The 22,769-nt window shown below is 45.8% G+C and overlaps 2 protein-coding genes across 4 annotated transcripts in view; one reads left to right on the top strand and one right to left on the bottom strand.

The window, feature by feature from the left end:
- Window positions 1-17,816, bottom strand: part of PIGL (phosphatidylinositol glycan anchor biosynthesis class L) — a 57,107-nt gene extending 39,291 nt beyond the window's left edge. The window contains exons 1-2 of one of the 3 annotated variants that reach the window (XR_010435556.1): window positions 17,532-17,816; window positions 13,446-13,545 (exon numbers count right to left, since the gene is read on the bottom strand). Coding sequence is in view for 2 of the 3 variants with exons in the window: in XM_064677549.1 (XP_064533619.1) it covers window positions 13,446-13,545; window positions 17,532-17,775 (344 nt within the window). In the remaining variant the exon portion in view is untranslated. The remainder of the gene's footprint in view (window positions 1-13,445; window positions 13,546-17,531) is intronic. The other 2 variants (XM_064677549.1, XM_064677548.1) reach the window with 2 other exon arrangements.
- Window positions 17,817-19,677: 1,861 nt separating this feature from the next.
- NCOR1 (nuclear receptor corepressor 1) overlaps window positions 19,678-22,769 on the top strand; it is a 60,193-nt gene continuing 57,101 nt past the window's right edge. Inside the window, exon 1 of the mRNA XM_064677448.1 lies at window positions 19,678-19,819. The gene's annotated coding sequence lies outside the window, so the exon portion shown is untranslated. The remainder of the gene's footprint in view (window positions 19,820-22,769) is intronic.

Here is a 22,769-nt window from a genome sequence, read left to right as displayed (position 1 = left end):
CACTTTCCCAAAATAGTTTTTGCTATTTGTAATTCACTGGGTTGCTAATAAGTTCCCACTTTCAAAAACTGGGAAATGCATATGAACATTTGAAGAGATCTGTCCAAGTGACACAGTGCAGTATTCCTACAGTGCAATATTCCTTGGGCTCTGGGCTGGCTTAAAAGAAAGGACTCTTGGCTCCCATTTGCACGTTCAGGTTACTGAATACACTGCCCCAGGCAAATGAGTGTGTAATAATATATGTAGGAATCACTTCAACCCCTTCATCTGTTCACATGCAGATGGAGAAGAGGAAAGAGCACAAAGCTGCAGCATCAGCAAATTGGGCTGGTACCTCCTGCAGCCATTTAACTGGGACAATAAAGAACTGAGCTTGTACTTGTGCTTGTCCTCAGGTTCTGCTGAGAGGGCAAAAAGAGCCCCTGGTCCTTCCCACAACTGAGCTGAGCGTGTGGACTCACTCGTGCGGGTTCAGCATTCGCCCTTGAACCGGTGGGGGCTGCATTTGGCACTCTGCTTTTAGATCAATATATAACCCAGGAGTAATCTTATCTGGCAGGAACAGGGATATTGGGGGGAGGGGGAGGAACACAGCCCCAGAAGTGAGGAGAGCAGCTCTTCTAAATGTTAATGGGTTAAGAATAGAAAGGTCAAATGCCTGCCTTATCAGAAGGCCCCATGTGCAAACAGGCAGCGAGCTCGGCAAGCAGAGCACCAGCTGGGTATAAATGTCAGAGTTAGTTACTGCAGCTGTAAACACCAAAAGCACAATGGTGGAACAGGGAAACGTCCCAAGACACTTATGGTTAATATGGATCACTGGGAAGGTCCAACTGCCAAGACTGGCTGGAGATGACTCCAGTCTTAGAGCTGCTGTGGAACCAGAGAGCACTTGTGAGCCGTGTGAGGGCCCCACAGTGGGCCAGTGCAGGAGGGGTATTGAAATATTGTGTATCAAACATCCTGTGCTGGCTCCAGATTGCTCTTGCCAAAACACACCTGTTCCCCTGGAATAAGGATATATGAGGATGGAGACAAAAAGTCCTTCCTTATCTCCTTGTAGGTGCAGAGGGCACTAAACAGCAGAAGCTGCATGAAGACTCTACCAAGAGTCCCTCTGAGCACAACACAAAAGGATTGGAATGGAATAAGAGATGAGGCAGGACAGTAAAAATACATCTCCCTTAAATACTAATACATTTTTAGCCCTGTTCTAATTAATCTTCTTATTGGCACCCACGGAAAGAGGCCAGAAGTTGTATTGCATTGGGCAGTAATCTTCTTGCAGATACCAGCAATCGATTTGCAGGACCAGTAAAGAGCACCAGCACACACTGCTGTGCAGAGCTACTGTGAGAAATACTGGGTGGGACCTTTGTCAGCCATTCACCAGTGCTTCCAGTCCAGCACCTTTTGCCTGGAATCAGATTAATCAGCCAACTGATTCCCATTCCCTGAAAAGATGAGCAGCCATGTTTAAAAAACCTACTGCTCCCTCTCTCCTGGCACTGGGATTGCCCCAGGAGACAGTTACCTGAGTTTGGGATACACATAGGATAAAGGATAGGTACCTGGCACAGCTCCCTCCTTACAGCAGAACAAAGAGCACCGTTCTTGTCAGCCTGTTCCCAGCTGTAAACAACTATCAAAGGAGAGGGTTAATTATGGGTAAAACACTAGGAAGGAATAGTAACTACAAATCCAGCAAGGCTAAATATATTTTATCCCACAAAAGGGATAAACAGGATTTGTGCTCATAGCTCAGAGATCATATTCTAACCATTAAATAGCTACTTTAATTGGTAAAGATAGGGTTACATTTAAAAACAAAAAAGGAATGCACCCATGTGAAGCCATTGCTCTCTGAAAGATGATTTTAGTTTAGATCCTTGATGTTTGTACCACAAAGTGACACTCTGCAGTAACTGGACAGGCCTCTAACCCCAGCCATAGGGGAGAACACCATAACCTACTTAAATTTGCAGGCTGCATCCCTTCTGCTGCAGAGCTCCCAAATGGGCACAAATGGCTTATTTCATACACAGCATTACTCGGCATCTGTTTATCCCCCGGTCTCCTGCCAGCATCTGTTCCCTCTCTGACATACAGGCACTGCTCTGCTGCACTACCACCCTCAGCTTCAGTCTAGAAACTCGAGTTCATTCATTTGGAAGAGCACAAATATGCAGCAGCAGACATGTTTCATGCACATGGCATTACTGAGCGCTATTAACAGTTGCTGTTCAACCCTGAAGCTACTGTATTTTCAGTGACAGCTCCAACATGTTAATGACTTGTGATGTTTCCTGAACTCTTTTGGGGAAGAAAAAGCCTTTATAAAAATGCAGGATTTTATCTTTTTTTTTCTTCACAGCAGGAATGGCCAAACTTATTTATTCTATGAGTCACATCCCGAAAGCTTCACACGGCTGACAGCTTGAAGAGATATAATATACATTTTGGAGAGCCACTACAGGAGAGAGAGAGTCTTTTCATCTCTCATTTCTTGAGCTGAGAGTTCAATTTAACTTGGTTCAATTTAGGGATGAGGAAATACAACCCAAGGCTTCCAACAACGCAGCGACATTTTCCGAGTCGCTACAAATTCAAACGAAATAATTTGCCGCCGCTGAACGAAGCCGTGGAGGTTCTCCCACAGCCCCTCTGTTTCATTATGCAGTGGAGATTCTCCCACAGCCCCTCTGTTTCATTATGCAGAAGGCAATTTTCAAAGTGCTGCCTCAGCTCTGCTGGTTGTTGTGTGTACGTGTCTGCCCGCTACGAGTCCTGTCGCTGCCTCTCCCGACACGCGCTGGCGTTTTCTTGGCTCTCGCTCACAGATGCCAACAGGGTAAGAGCAGGAGGGTATTACAGAAACACCTCCTTTCCTCCTCCCTGCTTATTTCACATGTTCATATTTCAAAAGATGGTTCTGTGAGCGTATTTTTTGCAGCCGAAACTGTTCAGAGATTCAAAACCATTGGACAACTAAAATGTGGAGCCTAACGTGACATTAAAAGCAAGTCCAGGAGAGACCATATGCAATTTTCTGACCTGGGTTATTTCTGTGCTGTCATCATTCTGAGGCATTTGATATGCTGCTCATTGGTTTAAACCCAAGGATGGCATTTGAATTTTTACCATAATAAACTTTCTCCACAGACTTTGCATTTTCATTATCCTGTCCAAGCAAGCCACAAGGATATTTTTCCTCCTTAAATGTCCAATCTGCAGGCAATGGTTGTGAAACTCCATTATTTCCAGGAATTGCTGGCAACCTCCTGCTGTCTGTCTTCTCAGTACTGCCTGTATTTTCCTTGTTCAGCCTTAAAAGCCAAACTTGGTTTGCAAAAATGTCTGGGTTTCTTGATGCCAGAACTGAATAAAGACTAGAACGGGACAGAATTAGATGGTTTTATTATGCTGAAAATCCATTAACTCACAATAAAGTCTGCAAAACAACAAGAGCATAAAACTGGAAATAGAGGCTCAGCCTTAAATCCTGTTAGTCAGAAATTTTCCTAGACGTGACCAATCTTCTTGTAACGTCTTTTTAAGCTCCACCTTAAGTCTTTTTAAGCTCCACCACCTTCATCTGATTCCTACTTTTTTTTAAAGTTATAACTGCTTGGATTTGCATCATTCAGTAAAGTCAAACTAATCTATAAAAAATAGCAGCCTGAATTATGCAATATGCATGATATCTGCCATGCAGAGGTAAAGGACAGAGACATCTATTCTCTGTTGCCCAGGAAGAGAATACACACCAGGGAATATGGCCAAGGCAGCTGGAAGATGTGAAAAAGATTCTGGATTATTCAAATCTTTCATCAGTCATGATGGTCCAAAAGTTATAATGGAAAACTCCCCAGCTAAAGGTTATCTGCAGGACCACACAGTGATCTCAGCCACACACAGCAGCAGCTTCACAGAAAGCAAGGGAATTACTCCAAATTTACATTGGCAAGGCCAAGATCAGAATCTGACCAGATCCAAAGGAAAACCAAACAATGCCACAGGCTGCAAGAACAATCATCAGTGGATGGGGTGTAAAAACAATGGAGATCTCTGTGATTCCAATGCACTTCAGTGACTGAAAATATTCCAGCCCTATTGTTCCTCCTCTCCAAAATATCTTGGAGCTCATTCTGTGTTCCTGAGGCACTCATGACTGAAAACATAACTAACAAACTCACAAGGGCCTGAGCTTCTAGGGCTGAACATCCATCCTCTTGCAGTGGATTTGGGAAAGCTGGGATGTATGGAGCACTGTCTGGGGCTGCTTTCTGGGAAGGGGAACTCGACCATCCTCAATGTCAACCGAGTTCATTCCTAAATGCAAACCACATTGGGCTGTCGAGCACGATAATAAAAACCTGCTGACCCAGTTTCCTGCAGAACAAAATCCTCTGTCTCCCCTCCTCCTATGCCAAACCTAAATCAGATCTCCTTCTTTGGAGAAAGAAATTAACCCTTTGACTAGCAAGGAAAACTCTCATAATGATCCTCAACACTCATACAGCATCTCACAATGTGAGAATTCTATGTAAACAGTAATTGGTCCATCCCCACAGCTCTGAAAAAAGGGAGGGTTTATTACAGGATTAAAGGAAGACACAGAGAAGGTCAGAGACATTAGCAGAGTTCAGCAGAAATCTTAGAATTTCTCTTCCTTCCAAAGGATTTTGAAGTGTGAAGCTCTGTGCTCCAACCACTTTGCCTGGTAACATTTCTTCTACGCAAATATAAAACCTTCATTCATGATGTGGCAGAAAAAATAACAGCACAGCTCAGCTTTTTGAAAAACTGCATCAAACCACTCAAGAAAGGACTATTGTTCTCCCCAAATTTTGCAATGTCAACTTGCAAGTCCATTTCTGGAAGATGAGAGCTGATTGTATTTGCTCCAAGTGTTTGGCGAAAGCGTTCACTTTTAATGGCTTCACTTCCTCAGTGATGCAATGCTTCATTTGAAGGGATGCCTGGGGGAGCTTCAGAATGGACCCAGAATGCAAAAATAACAGGGCATGTCACAACAAACTCAGCCAAGAAAATACAAATGGGAATTCTCTTGCTGTAGGATGCTTCCAAAGGCAGCCCTGGATGATGCTGCTGCAGAGCAGCCCCTCACTGCAGTCAGGTAGGAGCATTTGAGAAGCCCCAGAGTCCAGACTGCTGAGAACACCTTTGCTGGCTCACATGGACACTGTTCAATCAGGGCTCAGACAGGGTTTTATTAACAGAAGAGTGAAGATAACAACTGCTGTGCCTCTGCTATAGAGCTTTACAAGTGGGTTTTTTACAATGAAGTGGTCAAAGTGCAACCTGCAAGTGAAACTGCTGCCAGAGCCCTGCCCTGCAGCCACAGCTTTCCCTGCTGGGAGAGACCCTGCACTAAATACAGTTTCATCATCATTGCTCCTCATGAACTGAGACAGCTTTGCCAACATCCAGACAGCACCCAGGGCCTGAAGTCTCTCCATCACCAGAAGCTCCACAGGCTCCTGAGCCACACAGTGCAGCTCACAAGTTCCTGATGAGCTGCCAACCTGAAACCTCGACAGCGAAGTGTGAGAGGCTCTGCCACACAAAGCAGCCCAGTTTACTACAATAGCAGTCGAGAAACGACTGAAACAGGGAAGTGACAACTCAAAGGCATGTCAGCAACACCAATTCACCTGAGAAGAAGTTACTGCCTCTGTCACTTTGTCATTCTGCTGGAAAGCTGTTAGGGATTACAGAGCAAAGACAGCACTTAATATATTGTAACCTCCAGGGAGTTTGAAAGTGAAGAACAAAGAACCTGGATTAGAGAGCACTGCAAAGGTTGTTGTAACTATGTCTGTGCTCTGGATGCTGCATCTTCACAGGTAAACTCCACAAAAGCTTCTGCTCTTGAAAAGACAAAAGTCTGAGTTCCCACAGACTTACTACTAACATTGGTCAGGGTTAGAAATGTGATGATGGAAAAAGAGCATCTTATTCATCATATCTGGTCCCTGAGGGGTTAGGAGTTGTATATGCTTATTTTATTGATACAAACAAGCTTTAACTTCTATTGTGTTGCAGAGGAAGAGAAGGCTGAATTCAATTCTGGCTCACACATCATCTGCAATTCCAGCCAAATCCCAGCCACACAACTTTTATTACTGGGAGGATGTCAGAGGCAAAAGACACAGCTGGATACTCAGATCCCAGACTGAGCTTTGCTGTGCTGGCAGCTGGACAAACCAGCTTTTGATTTGTATGTAAACAGAGCCAATCTGAACTGGAAGGTCATTAAGAGAAAACACATTTTACACAACATCCATTGTACAGTTGCTCTTCCAACTTTCCCCATACTAACATTTTTTTCTAAACAAGACTTTGTCTTCTCTTGTTGACTGTTTCAGTGACAATTCCGGGTCCTGCTGAAGTCAATGGCCAACCCCTGCAGGAACTGATGGAACTGCACTTCTTTAGACTGAATCCCAAAGAGGAGTTTGACCAAGAGCGGCTGCAAATCCCTTCCACTGTTTTCCAGCACAGTAATTACCTGACATGCAGAAAATGCAAGTCCATTGCAGATGCAACAGGATGATGTTTCCAGACAGCCTCAGATCTCACAGCTTTATTTTAACCGAGGCACTCAACATTTTGTACTTCAATTAAACACTGTAGCTACAATTGAAATAAGATTATGAGAAGACACAAAGAAACCACACAGTTCTTGTGAACAAGGCGTTAACGCCCAATCCGTTATTGTGAGAAGGCTTTTAAGAGCATTCCCAGTAGAAACAGGGATATATTTTCCCTGAGTAAGCTGGGAGGAATGCAGAGATTCAAAAGCTTAAGCTGAAATCCTGTTAAGATTTTTTTCTGCGTGTTCCTCCTCTTTGATTAACTTAGTGTGGACTATTTGATATAATCATTACTCTTTCAGGAAAGAGTTAAGCATTTTCTCCTCTCTGATAAAAGACCTCGGTCTGCCTACAATTACCAGCAAGGGTTTGCAGCTGCAGGTTAAAATGAGGGACTAACAGAGATGTTGCTGGGCTATCAAAGCAGGGAATCCTCGGGGAGCAAAGGGAAAACGCCTGTCATTCTCCATTAGTTCCTCAGGGTCAGTGTTGGCAAAACACACTGTATTGTTCCACGTGTAACCAGCAAAATACAGAGACTGTTACAGCTTATCCTGTTTAAAAGGGGACTCCTGGGTGAAACTGTGGAAAACAGCATTAACCTCTCTTTCTAGAGCTTCCCAGCACCATGAAGAAAGTCCACTCAAAATGTTTTAATAGGAAACCAGCAAATCCCAAGGCACTTCCTTCTGCTTGGACACAAGTGGTCCAGGGACAGAAAGGCTCCAGTCAGCAAATCTCGCTGTGTTCCCAGAACACAACAAAGCTGGGCCACAAAATCCAGGATGGCTCATTGGATGCCTGTCTTTAATGCATCTTTTAAAAACCATTAAGGAAAGAATAATAAAAGACAGTGCTGAAGGTATGAACTAAGAAAGAACAAAAGAAAAATTCCTTGTAATGGATTTCCCTGTTCTCCTGCATTTCCCTTTCTTCAGCCCCAGTCAGTTTTCCCAGACTCCTGAAACACAGTTTTATGCACAGCCTTATTTCTTTCCTGACTATCAGCTTACTGGTGCTGATGGTTTTTAAGTTGAATCAAACTTGCTTCAGGGCATGGCTGGGATCCCCATTCTCATCTTTCATGCTCTGAGATCAGTATTTCATCGTTTTTATTCTGCTAAAATCATCTTGAGCATTAAAAGTATAAATCTCAATGCACAGTATTTTGATTTGATTTCCATAAAACATTTTGTTCTTCAGCTGTACTCCTTCACTCCCTCCCACATTTATTCTGAGCCTTTGGCTTCTCTGGCCAGGCTCTTCCTCTCAATCAAACCCTGCTGTGACTTCCCTGACGTGGTTTGACAGCTCTCAACATCTGAGGGAGAATCCTTGGATGTTTTCAGAAGTGCCACTGCTCATTGCCCTACAGAGGGAATGTGGGGGACATTTCAGTGCCCCTTTGGCACTGAAAGGATGGATTTCCCTTTCACCACAGACCCTTCCCCCTTTGTGTAGGCCAAGGGAGTTAATTATGCTGGAAAGCTGAGAAAGGACCTGGTTCAGTGAAGCCCCAGGGAAGCAAAAGGGCAGATTTCCTTATTGAGGAAAATGCCTAACATGGGACAAAACAGCCAAACCTAACTCACTGCAACACAAGCCTTTGTTTCAGAAAGCAGCTTTCCTGGAGGGCTCAGAGACAGCTCAATCCCCAGAAAAATTTCCTCTTAAAATTATTGCATAGAGCAACACTTATAAAAGCAGAAGCCTGAAGGCAGACTTTGATATAATCCTTTTTATAAAGTGTTCTGAGGTCCTAAAATGTCAGCATGAGCTGCCACGTGGTAAAGCATTTTGAACAAATTATCTATTTAGAAATGTAAATAAAAATAGGTGGCCAAATTTCTCAGAAAGCAAACAATTTAAATTTCCAGGATTACACTAAACAGAAGTGAAATCTGGCTACAGTGATTACATAAATATCAAGATCCCCATCTGACTGACAAAGGCTCTGTGCCTTCTTGTCATGGTGAAGCCTGTTACTATTCAGGATGATTTTGAGTATGTTTGGCTGATTCAAGAGATGTAGGTTGATTTCCCTGTAATACACACTGAGCTTGTTGCCAATTTACATCTCAGATTTCTGGTCCCACAGATGCCATTCTTAATTAAAGAAAATTCTGAAAAAAAAAAAAAAAAGACCTTTACAGCCTTGCTGGGATAAGAAAGATTAAGAAAATCCCATCACTCACTACTGAAATATGCAGCTCTTCCAGAATAAAGCATGGCAGCAATTTTAATCAGCACATAGATCAGCTCTTTAGAATTAGCAATAAAATAAAATGTCAAACTATAATACCACAGGGAACTGACAAAGACAAAATGTAACTCATTGCCACAATTATTTCACCAGAATCAAAACTATTAAATACTGATCCCAAATAGGATATATGAGAAGAGGAAAGAGGAAATATTGGGGAATAATATCAGCTTTCTGATCAGAAACATGTAGTAAGTAAGGTAAGTACATTTTTTAAGAATCCCATTCAGCGAGATGACACAGGTCTGCAAGTGAGTGAGTCACAAAGTGGTTTGAAATCACCCAAATTTGACTGAGGCCAGGATTTTATCTCTGCACTTCTCCTGGTGCCCTCAGTTCTCATCCTAATGGCAGCTCTGTGCACTCAGCACCCTGCACTCCCATCAATAACTCAGCCAAGCACAGCAAACCCAAACTGGATCGATAGGATGGACTTCACAACTCTGTGTGTGTGTGTTTCTAAATTCTAATTAAAAGGCTCAAATTTCCAGTCACATATTTCATTCTCTGAAGGGTCTGAGTGTTTTCATAGCTTTCTGATCATCACACACACACACACACACTATTTACTCAGGGATATATTTTTCCCATGACCTTACAGACTCACTTCTCTGTCATAGGGAGTTCATGGAAGGAAGTTTGTTAGAAGTTAAACATGAGGAAGTGCAATAAAGCCCATTTATCTCACAGGAGTTAAAAAATTAGTCCAACAGCACGGAACTATTATAGGGAAAAAAACTGGTTTTGAGCCTCTCTGCAGCCTCATAAAAATAGCCTGTGATTGTGCAGGGCAGATGTCCTCTCTCCTGTGCAGTGTCTGATCAGAGCCCTTTTGGACTTCAGTGAAATAATAATAATAAAAAAGCAAATGGAGGGTAATTTCCATGGAAACTTGGAAAGAGATGTAACATTATTTGCCGTAAGCCTCAGACTGTGAATGGAAAATTTTCTAGTTTACACAGATCTCAGCTATTATTTTCTTTGCAGTGCAAACTTGGGCCAAATATTTTCTGTCATATTAAAGATGCAAACAGTCAGTTTTATTTTCTGTCCAGAACAACTGTGCACAAAAGCTTCAGAAGCTGCAGTAAAATGTCTGATATTCATCATTCCATGAATCCAAAACACATATTAGAAAAAAAGAATAATTTGGGCTTCTTTTTTGCTGCTTCTCTTCAGAAAGTGAAAGCAGCTTAGAAAACATCTCCTGTTTCTGTGTAATGTTACAGACAGCAGACAGCCAGAGCACTGGCAGATGTGCCCAATCTTAATGGGAGCTTAACTTACAAGAAAGTCCATTGTTGAAGCACACAAGATGACAGAAATGTACCAAAAGCACAGAGTTTACATTTTCATTTATATAATTAATGAAGTGGCTTTTATCTTACATGAGTTTCAGAACTCACTGTCTTGCTACTCTTCCCTCATCCAGCAGCAGGAATTGTGACAGTGCAGAAATTAACTTTGAGCAATACAAGACCAAATTCTGGAATTAAGCCTTGTGTGGGAATGAGAACAAAAGAAGACTGTGAAACTTTTCTCCCCTAAAATCAGCTGTTGAGTTGGTGTAGTGTTGGAGCTCTGACAATGACAAGCCAGCTCAGGGGACACCTCTGCAAATCTGGTGCCTCACCTGTACTAGTCACAAGTAGGAGGAGTCCAGAGCTCTAATCTAAGCTAATCTGGAGCATCTCTGCATGCCCAGACACGGGCACTGCATGGCCATTCCTGCCCCTTCCCACTCCAGGACATGTCCCCTGTAGCAAAGAACTTTTCTGTAGGAAATTCGTGTAGAGTTCAGATCTTTGGGGCTGAAATGTGGGTACAGTTTGGGACCATATTTGTGCACATCTGAGTGGTCTTTAACTGAGATAATAAACACAGTGAGAACATCAAACACACTCCTGAAGGATCAGTACAGAGCAGTTGTGTGATAGAGACTGAGCTGGTCCTGCCCTGGGAATCCTGGCTATGCTTGAGAGAGTCATTGTTCAAGGCAAGGACTGCTTAATAAGGATTTGGTCTTTAACAGAGATTTCATCACAGGCTGACTGACTAAAGCCTTCTCTTCACACATTCACAAATGTCATTCAAAATGTCATGTTGATTTTATACCTGCCTGGCCAAGTGAGATGACAGAGCAAGTCAATCACCTGGCTTTGCAGACCTGCTTCCCCTTTGACATCTTGAAAATTCTATTCACTCACTTGTAGGTCATGCAAAGAAAGAGGAAGCAGCATGACTCAGCTCCACACTACAATGGCTGGAGCAGATCCAGCCCCAGCAATCCTTTGGGCTTTCCTTACCAAAACACAAAGCTGCAGCTGGGATAATGTAAAGCATGCAGTGTTTGTGTAAGCAATGTTAGATGGGCAGCAGGCCAGCAGCACTCCTTAAGCAATGTGCTAGTTCTTTACATTGATGGCAAATTATCTTCTCAAGAGTTCAGAAGGGAACAAAAAAAAGCCAAAGGGCTCTGATTTAAAGCAGTGCCTTACAGAAGACAAAATGCTAAGGAGGGACAGCCTCCTGAGCTGTGTTCTGTAGATGTGAATTTACATTGAAATCCAGTGGTTAATAATGTATTGATTTAGCAAGTTTCACATCATGCCATATTGGCAAATATTTTTGTATAATCTGTAGATCATGTAAGCCTTAAGAGACATAGGAATGCTACTGACCTTAAGGAATCCAGGAACTCGGAGTAAGTTTCAAGAACCCCGAGTCCCAGTGTTTTGTCTAAACTCCATCTAAAAATTAGCTACTCTAAAATAGTGTCATCTAGAAATTAATCCTGATCCTCTACCAGTTTGCTAACACCTGATCCACAGATATTTTTCATAAAGAGCATCCCCATGGTGAGTTACAGCACAGTAAATAATGCACTGTAAACACATTTAACTTCACTGTGTGAACTCTGAGCAAAATTCATCAAGAACTTCAGTTCACTCCCCAATTGCTCAAGAAAGGATTTGATGGTTATCTCAAAGCAATCTAACTCAGAAGTAAAGACCTCAAATCTAAACCTGCCTCTCAGAACAATGATGTACATTCCAGCCCAGCTGTGGGCAGTGGGATGGATCTGTCATTTCAGGCACTGCAGTCACTGGGGGGAATCACACACCAGTCATTACTTACAGAAATGTGGGATGAACGTGAGAAAGAGGCACCATCCCAGACATTTCTCTGAAATGGCCCTCACCTTCCTACCAAAGGAGGGTAAACCAAAGATTCACTTGCCCAAAGCAGCTCTCTGGGCTGTGTTTGTAAGGGGGGTGACAGAGCAGTGTCAGAACCTGCCTCACACACCACCCAGCCTCATGCTGTGTTACAGGATAAAGAGGCTTCTGGGCTCTGTTAACTTCAAAAGATGGTTCATTGAGCAGAATTCATGCTTAACAGCTTTTTTCCTTATTCCTCCCCCAAATGTTTTGGGCATTGTCCTATGTTTGTACTACAAAAGTTGCAGTTATCCAAAACCAGTTTATGTGAAATGAACGGAAACATCTCTTTTCATTCCAAAGGAAAAACAACTCCTATGCTGTTTTCCTAAGTGAGCTGAAAACTTGGAGAGAAAACTAAAGCTAAAAAAAGCAAAGAACTCAAAAAGATTCATATTCTGGACTGTGGTTTCTGTTGCCTTAGCTCAAGGGAAAATATGTTCATGGGAAAAGGGCCTGCCTGGAGCCAGATTTTTTTTCAGCTCTGACTCTTCTAGTTGGAGTGGCTTTAAATCAATATGTTGTTATTATTTCCTCATAAACAGAAATATTCTTTATGGACTGTGTGATAGCTGTTTACAGGTGAAACAACCACTTGTATCTTGCTTCCTAGCAATCAGTATCTAGTTCAGCTCCTACAGACAGACAAGGCAATTTAAGAGGACTTTATAACACTAGTTCCAAGTTTCACTGACTCAAAGTGTTAAATCACCTTCCCAGAAGAGAGTTCCTGAACAAAGAAGTGTCAGCTTTGTCACCTACCTCTGTAGCTACACACAGCTCAAGGAAACAACACCACACTTTAGAAAAACAGAAATCTTGCATGGTTTAATTTTGAAGACTCTTACTGTCATGTTTAGGGTGGACTGTCTTTAGTTCTGCAATTCACTTTTGTCTTTAGCCAGGACTAAGGCAGATTATAAATGTAATAGAATTCCACATTAACCCTGCAAAGAACAGCCTACACACAAACCTGCCACAGGCAGTTCAGAGAATCTGTAACTGTCTGTATAATACTGCAACAAGTTGTTATACAACCAAATGTGACCATGCTGCCCAAACACATCATGCCAGACCCCAAATGTGGTTATTATTATTGTAGATGCTGGATGAACAGAGTTTAACTTAGGCATTATGATCCCAAATTGAGGGGATCAATCCCTTGAATTGTCTTTTGCATTCATTAATGTGAAGAATTAACAAAATATCTAAAATGGTCTTTCTTGAGATTCCTCAAGGCTTTTTTAGAATGACACAGTCAGCTTTACTGAATGTTGAATGAACTTCATCCCCCTTTAAACCTGCAGTGGAATTATGCTGGAAATGGAGACCAGTTACCTGTGATCAATGACTGTGACATGGGATGCAGGAATCCCCAGGACACAACAACTCTGCTCCAGCTCTTTCTTACGGATCTCTCCTTGATTGTAATAATTTCCTGAAAACAGCAAACACAGCAACACCATCTTAGTTTAGGTTTGCTTGGAAAGAATCCCTCTCTTCTTTCTCAAAGCATCAGACGTGACCATCTCACATTAAATAAAGGGGCCTCAGTTCAGGAACAGACACGTTGCAGGGGACAAACCCAGGGAAACCTAACTGAGGCAGCTGGGAAAAGTTGTAACAGAGACCAACTACTAGCAGAGAAATGGGATTCATCATATTAAAACACTGCCTCCTTCTTCACTGAATTATTTTCTTCTCATCCTGCCCTGACATTCCCTTATTTTTTCTTGGCATCAGCCATGCAAAGTCCATGCCAGAGCTCTGATGCCCCTTCCAGAATGTTGCTCTATGCAGGGCAGTATTTGCAAACCAATTTTAACTTTGAGGCAATAAAATGAAAAAAAAAAATTCCAGTTGAGTATTAATGTGTGATTCAAGTCCGTAGTCAGCTGTCTTGAATTACACGAGAACTTTTTATTGTTGTGGCTGTGAGTCATCTAAATCTAGCATTTCTCTGGAGCAGTGTTGCAATCTGAGCCATCACTAGCAAGCTTTGTAAAATTTTCAAAGAGGGAAAGAGTAACTAGAAAAAAAAAAAAAAAGCCTCTTCCTGCAGCCTGTGAGTGAATGGCTTTGGGAGACTGACTGAGTGTCTGTGGGTTTGCTGAGGAACACGTGAGCTCAGCACTGGGAACCTGGGATTGCAAGTTCCAGCTTCCAGAATGAATCAAAGTGCACCTTCACTAGGAGGATTGAATGAGTACAGCAGGATTTATGTCAGGCTGGTGTTGTACCAGGCCATTAAAAACAGGAGTGTTTTAAGGTACAGCTTTTGCTGCAATGCAGTGGAATAACTGACTGCAGGTGATGTTTTATCCAAATAGTACCACTGCTCTCAAAATACCTGACTTCTACTGAACTCAGGGGAACAGTTCCACAGCTTGAGAAATGTGTCAGGACATCAGGAATATATAAATGCTAACAAGAAAAGATGGGAAGCTATTGAGAGCAAAACCAGCTGAATAGCTGATGCTGCTGGACCTCATCCATGGAGCACTCACCATAGAGAGTCAGCTACTACAGAGAGCAAAGCACATTTATACTGAGTTATTAATTTAATCTAAGGTTATTCAGTGTGTAAAGGCAGATTTTATTTCACAGTGCTGTAATTCTAATTCATTTCCAAGTCATTTTGATTGATATCTAAAAACTGCAAGTACAATGGTTTTCAAGTAACGATTTTGTCTCGGTGTTACAATTTGCAGAGTCTTTGATCAACTCACTTGTCATCATCAATCACACAAACAATGAGAGGATGAACCATCTGAATCACCCAAAAGACTATTAAGAGGCTTTTAAAGGAAAAATCTATTAGCTCATGAAGGTGCTCTCCTACGTGGGCTGCTCATTCCCTCACAAAGACACGTGAGAGAGTCGACAGAAAGCAACGTCAAACACAATTAATGCTTCGTGTCACTGAATCAGGAGTAAAGAAAAGAGAAAATTCAACAAAACAAACAGGAACACAACACTTCTTTGGGGAGTTCTCTAACAGCAGCAGTGCCCAAAACTGAAATGGCAGAGTTGCACTTCAGTAATCTTCCCATAGCTGTGGAAAAGCCAAAGGGGATCCACAGACCTTTGTCCCTCAGCAGAAACAACGGAAAGCTTTGCACTAAACCTGGAATGGGAGGTGCAGAGTGATCAGTGAAGCCACCACACCACTGGGTTCAGCAACAGCTTAATCCCTGTCTTCTCACCTACATGGTCTGTCATGACAAAAAGCTTTGGAAGCAACAGAAAAGCTGGAAGTGAACTAGCTGGAGCTTCCAAAGGCACAGGGGGGTGTTTTCAGGGTAAGATGTGTTTGTAGCCCAAGATACTCATCTGAACAAACACAAAAAATGTTCTCACTGTGAATTTCACTCATGGATTCTGGTACAGCAATAAGGTCTCAAAGATCAGTGCAAATGGGATTGTTTCTTATGCACAAACCCCTAAACAATGGAATAACTGATCAGGTGTCAGTTCTGCAGGAAAAAATCTGGAGCTGTAGTAGATCACGAGAAGAGCACATAAGTGTCATGTGCTGTGAAAAATTCTTGTCCTGGGCAGACAGTGCAGCCTGTAAGAATCTTTCCGCTCTGTTCAGCCCCAGCAAGGCCTCAGCAGGAGTGCTGCTTCCAGTTTTTGATCACTGCCCCTCAAAAAAAAGATGTGAACCAACTGGAGGAGTCCAAAGGAGAATGATCAGAGGTTTAGAAAACATGATCTATGAGGAAAGATTGCAAGAAATCAGGTTGTTTAGTCTGGAGAAGATAAGGCAAAAAAGGCAGATAACAGTCTTAAAATATGTAAGAGGCTGCTACAAAGGGACACTGCGATTTCCATGTTCCTGGCAGACAGCAAAAAAATAAACAAACAAGCTTAAATTACACCAATGACTCAGGAAAAAGGGATTTGAAGGGAAGCTGATGCAGCTCAGACAGAGACCCCACAGGCTGAGGCAGCTCCCGGGGCATTCAGGGGAACAGAGGTTTGTCTGCAGCACAGTCGGTGCTGCCTCCAGGTCACCTGAGGGACAACACGGCCCCGTTCCCTTCCGGCCCATTGTTCCAGGATGGATTGTTATGCAGTGGCTATTTTTAGGTGAGTTACAGGGAATATATCACGATATTAAACCTGGATCATCCAAGCAGGTCCTCTGCAAGGTGACAGAATTACAAGGAGATGGCAAAAGGCTGTGCCAGACAGCACCTCTTACAGCCCACTGATACATCCACACGGTTTGGAAGTGCCTCAGCTCTGCCACAGGGGATGGATTGTGAAACCTCTGTGTAGATACTGAGGGGGATTTTGCTGCTGCTGAAACCAGTCATGGAATCATGGAATGGTTTGGGTTGGAAGGGACCTCTAAAATCATCTCATTTCAACCCTCTGCAGAAAGTCACAGTGCCCGCCCACGCTGAGAGAAGAACCTTTACCTAATATCCAACATAAACCTCCCCTAGTGCAGCTTCATGCTGTTCTCTAAGGTCTTGAATTCTGAAACTGGCCGTAAATTTGGTAACTGCTTTAGTAAATCCCATCTTTGCTGTGGATATTTCCACATACAGACAGGTGGGAAGAAAAAGTCTCACTTTGTAGAGGGTCAGTAATGAATGGAATCAATGCTGAAACACACCCACCAGTTCCATGGTGAGGAACCAACCTAAAGCTTCCCTGGCACAGCTTCAGGCCATTCACAGAACCACAGAATCAATCAGGTTGGAAAAGACCTCCGAGACCAAGTCCAACCTCTGGCCAATCACCACCTTGTCCCCCAGCCCAGAGCACTCAGTGCCACATCCTGTCCTTCCTTAAACACCTCCAGGGATGGTGACTCCACCAGCTCCCTGGGCATCCCATTCCAATATCTAATTACTCTGTGAAGAAATTCTTTCTAATGGCCAACCTAAATCTTCCCTGGCACAGAAAGACTGTGCCCTCTTGTCCTTGAGTAATGAACGTAGATGGAGGAAGGATGAAAGAGGAATGGATGGAGAATCATAGAATGGTTTGGGTAGAAAGGAACCTTGAAGACCATCCATTTCCACCCCCTGCCATGGGCAGGGCACCTTCCACTATCCCAGGTTGCTCCAAGCCCCATCCAACCTGGCCTTGGATGCTTCCAGGGATGGGGCAGCCACAACTTCCTGGGGCAGCCTATTCCAGTGGCTCACCACCCTCACAGGGAAGAATTTTCACCTAAACCTCTCGTCATTCGATTTGAACCCATTGCCCATTGTCCTGTCACCACATGCTCTTGTAAAGGAAAGGGGCGGGAGGAGGGCGGGCATGGCCGCTCCGCGCCTCAGTTTCCCCACAGCCGGTGTGGGGGGGGTCCTTCCACCCCGCGATGCCACACACGGTGGGGTGGAGGATGGGGAGGGGGAGCCTCCCGGCGGGCTCCCCGTGCCGGGGGGTGTCCCCGCTCACCTGCGGAGCAGCAGAGCACGGCGGGGGCGGCCCCGGCCCTGCGCAGGCCGAGCAGGGCGGGGGCGAAGAACAGCGACTCGTCATCGGGGTGCGCCGTCACCACGAGCGCGCGCACGCCCCGCGGGAGCGCGCGGGACCCCCCCGGGCGAGAGCGCGCTCGGCGCAGGCGGCGCGCGCCCCCGAAGAGGAGGAGGAGGAGCAGGAGCGGCCCCGCGAGCAGCGCCAGCAGCGCCGCCGCTGCCATAGCGACCGCCCCTCGGGCCCGCCGCGCCGGCGGGAAACGGCGGCGACGGCACCAAGGTTCCGGCGCACGAAAGGGTCCCACCCCCCGACAGAGCCCCTCCCCTCCGGTCCCGCCCCGAGGCGGGGCCGCTCGGCCGCGGAAACGGGGCTCGGTTGTGCCGCTCGCGGCTCTGCTGATCTAGGGCTGCTCGGGGAACGTGTCCTGGCTGTGCGGCTCTAGGGCTGTCCGAAAAACGGGCCCGGTTCCACCGCTCCCGGGGAAACGGGTCCCGGCTGTGCCGCTCCTGCGTTTCCCGGGAAACAGGCCTCGTCTGGGCTTCCCAGGAAACAGACCCCGGCACTGCCGCTCCAGGGGAAGCGTGTCCCAGCTGTGCCGCTCCAGGGCGGCCAGGCAGGAGCAGGACCTGCCCTGGCGCGGTCCCAGCCGGGGCGGTGTACGGGGGCTGTTCCCGTGGGGAGGTCGGCGGGGAAAGGCGTCACTGCCCTGACCGTGCTGGTACGTCCAGGGTGACTAATGGTGACTAAAGTTGGGCTTTTCAGCTGTAGTACCTTTTATCGCTGCTGTGGAAGAGCCGTGGGTTAAGGGGAAGCTCAAAAGCAGGGCAGGAGGAGCTTATCTTCAGGCTCGTCGTGCTGTCTGCAGGTCTGTGGGTTATCCCGACTGGAAAACGTTCGGATATGGCTTAGAAGTGAAGGCAAGCACTGGAGAAGGCTGCAGAGCAGGAGGAGACAGGAAGTGTTAAAATAAACATGAAAAGGGCAATCGGATGCAATTGGAAACTTTGCTTTTCCAGGCAAAGAGGCAACATGGAAGACAAGTGTCCGGAGCAATGGTGGAGTGTGGGAGCTGGGTGGGTTAAAGCATAAATGGTGAAAATAATTCAGAGTTCAGAGTCTGAGGAGAAGCTTAGCCCTCACGAAGTGTGTGTCTGACTGGTCTTCACTGACTCTTATTTGGGCACCTTTAACATCCAAGTGAACAGAGGGAGTCACTGGCTTGTGCTGGGATTGGAGACTACAAACAGCCTGGAGATGGGCCATGTCACCTTAACTTGGCACTTTAACCACTGTGATAACACAGTCCTTAGTGCAACACGTGCTTTCTGAGGGATCCCGTTTGCCACAGGCTGAGCCCCTGCTTTAATAATGGTGTGGGCACCCATCCTGCTTCTCATATTTAATGGCAATTGTGACAACGTGATAATTTGATCTTGCCTAATGGTATGTTTTTTCCCATGGTAAATCTGAATAGTTGATTTATTTGTGATTTTAGCACATCCTGAGATACACATTTGTAGGTAGGACACAGGGCAGAAACTCTTTACTGAGGGTGCAGGGAACGAGTTACACACTCGAAATTCTGGGGTAGGAATAAACGGACATTTAATGAGACTTAAACCTCTCTCACATGTTTCGGAAGTCATTCGTCGCCAGAGCAGGGGCGCGATCTCAGGGACAGCGCAGGAGGCTGTGGCGGAACCGGATGATGCTCCGGGCCCGGGACGGGCTCCTGAGGGCGCATTCATGGGCACGGGGCCCGTTATGGGTTATTATCGATTTATATCGAGGCACAGCGGGGCGCTGCGGCTCCCGCCCCGCGGCCGGTCCGTGAAGCCCCTCACGGGCCGGGCCCCGCTCGCCTCATGGCGGCCGCGCCCCCCCCGGCCCCTCAGAGCGGGGGGGCAGCCCCGCCCCGCCGCACCGGCCCGCGGTCCTGGAAGGGGCATAGCACCCCGTCCTCTCACCGCCGCGCTCCGTGGTGACTTTTCTCAGCCTGTCGCTTCCTGTGCACCGCCACACACCGGCGCGACGGGAGGAAAGGGAGGACCCGCCGCGGCCGGTGAAAGGCACCGGGCGGCGGCGGCGCGGTTTGTTTGGTACCTGCCAGGACCCGGCGGGAGGGGGCGGAGCGCGCGGGGCCGGGGGAGGGGAGGCAAGATGGCGGCGGCGGCGGCGCTGAGGGTGAGGTGAGATCGCCGCGCCCGCCCAGCCCCGCCGGGACCCGCCGACACCCGCCGCCCGGGCCGCCCCTGCGCCGCGCCTCGGTAAGCGCGGGGGGCCCCGCGGGGCGGCGCGGGGGGCAGCGGGCCGGGCGGCTCCGCTGCGAGCAGCAGGAGGAGGAGGTGGAGGAGGAGGGGGAAGAGGCGGGGGCCCGGCCATCCCGTCCTCCTCACGGGCAGCCCTGTGGTCCCCGGGGGGAGCCCGCTGGGGCCGGAGGGGGCCGTGAGGGAGCGGCCGGAGGTGCGAGGGGTGGGCGGGTCAGGGGCGCGGTGCCCGCGGGGGTTCCCCCCATTGAGGCGGTGGGAGCGGGGAGGCCCCGGGGGGGACGCGGGGCACGGAGGGGCGGCCCCGGCGGGGGAATTCTTGGAGAAATCCCGGAGCGTCGGTGGTGCTGGGTGTGCATCCTTGCGCTGTGCTGGGAGGAGAAGTGCGAGTAAAAAAAAAAAAAAAAAAAAAAAAAATTAAAGAAAAGGGTCAGTTCTTCAAAACCGGCCCCTCGGAGCGCGGTGGTTCCCGAGGATGTGCTGCGGCCACAGCTCCGTGTCCGGGGAGCATCGCGGCCGCTGTCAGTGCTGGGGAGTTGTTGCTGATGCTGACGCTGAATTATTCATATGGGACCTGTAAACATCCCCGGCTTCTGTCATCTCCGGGCTGCTGCGGGGCACAATGGAAGTGGCTTTTTGCTAGAATTGGTCTGACTTGATGGTAAAGAACTTGCTGATTTTATCCTGTACTTAACAAACCCGTGGGTATCAAGTTGGTTGCAGTTAGACCAGGTTCTAGATGGATGGATGAGCTGTCAGTGTTGGGCTCAAGTGAGCGAGTAGATAGTCTGAACAATCTGTTGTTGTCCAAAACCTGCTTCTTCATATTTCACAGATATGGTCTTAACCAGTGTGTTTCCTTTTCATGGCTCTAAATATTGGTGTAACCTAACACAACTTATTACAATGGGGATGTCTAGTCCTGAAGACTTGGTTTTGTGGCAGCATTGTTGTATTATGCATTAATTTTAGGTATGGCACTATGATTATGAACTGTTAGAGCTCAGATGGGGGTATTTATCCTATACAGCATGATTTGAGAGGGAGAAAATAGTGCTGTTATAAAAAAACCATTACTGTTGTGATGAGTGGGATGACCATGGGCACAGTGGAAGTGCCTGGATAAGTGGACACAGTTATGCCACTGCACACGAGGACTGTGCAGATCTGTTGCAGTTTTGCACTGGAATTTTATCCTGCAGAATGTTGTTATTCCTGATTAACTAAACAACCTTGATATTTGGAGAGGAAGTCTGTGATATTCCAAGTGAATCTCTAGTTAGCTGAAATCTGGTGTCTCCCGTTGGGGGATGAAAGACCTTCGTGCTTATCCCAAGAATTCAGAAGTTCAGGGGAAACAAGCCAACAGCAGGGACTCTTTTTGTGGCTTTTCTTTGTGATATAGGATATAGGCTGCCGAGGAAGAAAAGTTATGTTGTGATTTATGTGCAGTATAATTTGCCTATTTGAAATATGCTCTTTGATACTGGTCGCTAAAATAACTCAATTTATTGCTGAAACATGGGAATGAGCAGTATTTTGGAATCTTCTTTCTAAGAGTTACCATGAGCATTTTTTAACATGTGGAGAGGATGTTATGAGTGTTTGCTTCCACAAGTGTTACTTCTCTCTAGGTTGTTAATCATTGCATGAATCAATTAAAGTAACTCCTCAGGTTGAAATTATAAACACAGAGTCAGAGTATATTCACTTTTGTACATTGTGCTGCTGCTGTTTTATTTTACATACAGTTTGTCTCCTACAAGCACTCATTTTAGTTGCTGCTTCTGTGCAGACACGTTTTTCATTGTGATCGAAAAGGATCTGCAAAGTGCTCTCAAAAACTGTGGTGAAAGTAGGGACAGACCCTAAAGCTTTTTCAGTTTCCCCCCTCGAGTGCCTTCCCCAGTTCTTGTTCCTCTCCAACTTCATCTTTAGAGTTATTTCATTTCTCAGTTACAGAATGAATGAGGGATGCTGCTCTCAGGGATGGAAAGCTGCCTCTGCTTGTGCTACTGTTAAATGCATGAAAGCAACTGAAAATCGTCTCCTGAACAATATTTTCTATTTTTTTCTGTATTACAATCTTAATATTGGCATTTAATTTACTCATTCAAGGCTCTCAGCCAAAGTTTTGGTGAAATGTCTTATTCCTCTTCCTTTATAATTGCCTACAAAATGATTTGGATGAAGGTTTTCTTGCAGGATTGAAAATACTATTTGGAGTTCTAGTGTGTGTAGCTACTTACATTTAGGATTTTAACAATTGTTGGAGCTGGAAGGGATCTGTTCCTTGTGCAGGTGCAGGGCAACACAGAACGATCTCGAGAACAGACTTGGAACCAGACAGTGGTTTCATAATGCAAACAACTGTTTCCTGGATGCCACTCCTGAACTCTTCAAGCCATTTATGTTTTTTAGTTAAATCTGAATCAGTGTTGTGGATGTCAGGTTGTTAACTGGCTGTGGTACCTTCCCCCTCGACTGTAACTGGCCCAGATGAAATTTGTGACCTGTGCAGGACTGCTGGCTGTAAATATTTACTTTGTGCTATTTCTAAATTATGCAAATAGCCAGGGGCGTGCTGAACGTGTCTTCCATTTCAGTTTCTCTCTCCTTCAACCATTCTCCATCTAGGAATGGGTTTTGGTGAGGTTCCCTTTCCCTTCTGTGCTGGTTCAGTGCTCACCCACCATCTGTTAAATCACTGCCACAGCCTGGGCCTGCTGGGGCTCAGTCTTACCCTGGGCTATGTTTCTTCCCAGTATCCTAAGGGAGATTCCTATATCCTTGCACAGCTCCAGAGCTAATCCACTCTGTAATGTTGCCACTCCCAGACTGATTTGATAGGCAGTTTTTTTCTTCATGCTCTAGGAAGATGTTGGTCTCTGTGGTTTTGATGTCAGTGACTTCACCTGCTTGTGATTGCAAAGGTTATTGCAAAATTAAG

Source organism: Pseudopipra pipra, chromosome 21 (genome assembly GCF_036250125.1).
Source record: "Pseudopipra pipra isolate bDixPip1 chromosome 21, bDixPip1.hap1, whole genome shotgun sequence".
Taxonomy (NCBI): domain Eukaryota; kingdom Metazoa; phylum Chordata; class Aves; order Passeriformes; family Pipridae; genus Pseudopipra; species Pseudopipra pipra.
The sequence above is the reverse complement of the archived record's forward strand: the minus strand, read 5'-3'. Positions and strand labels throughout refer to the sequence as shown.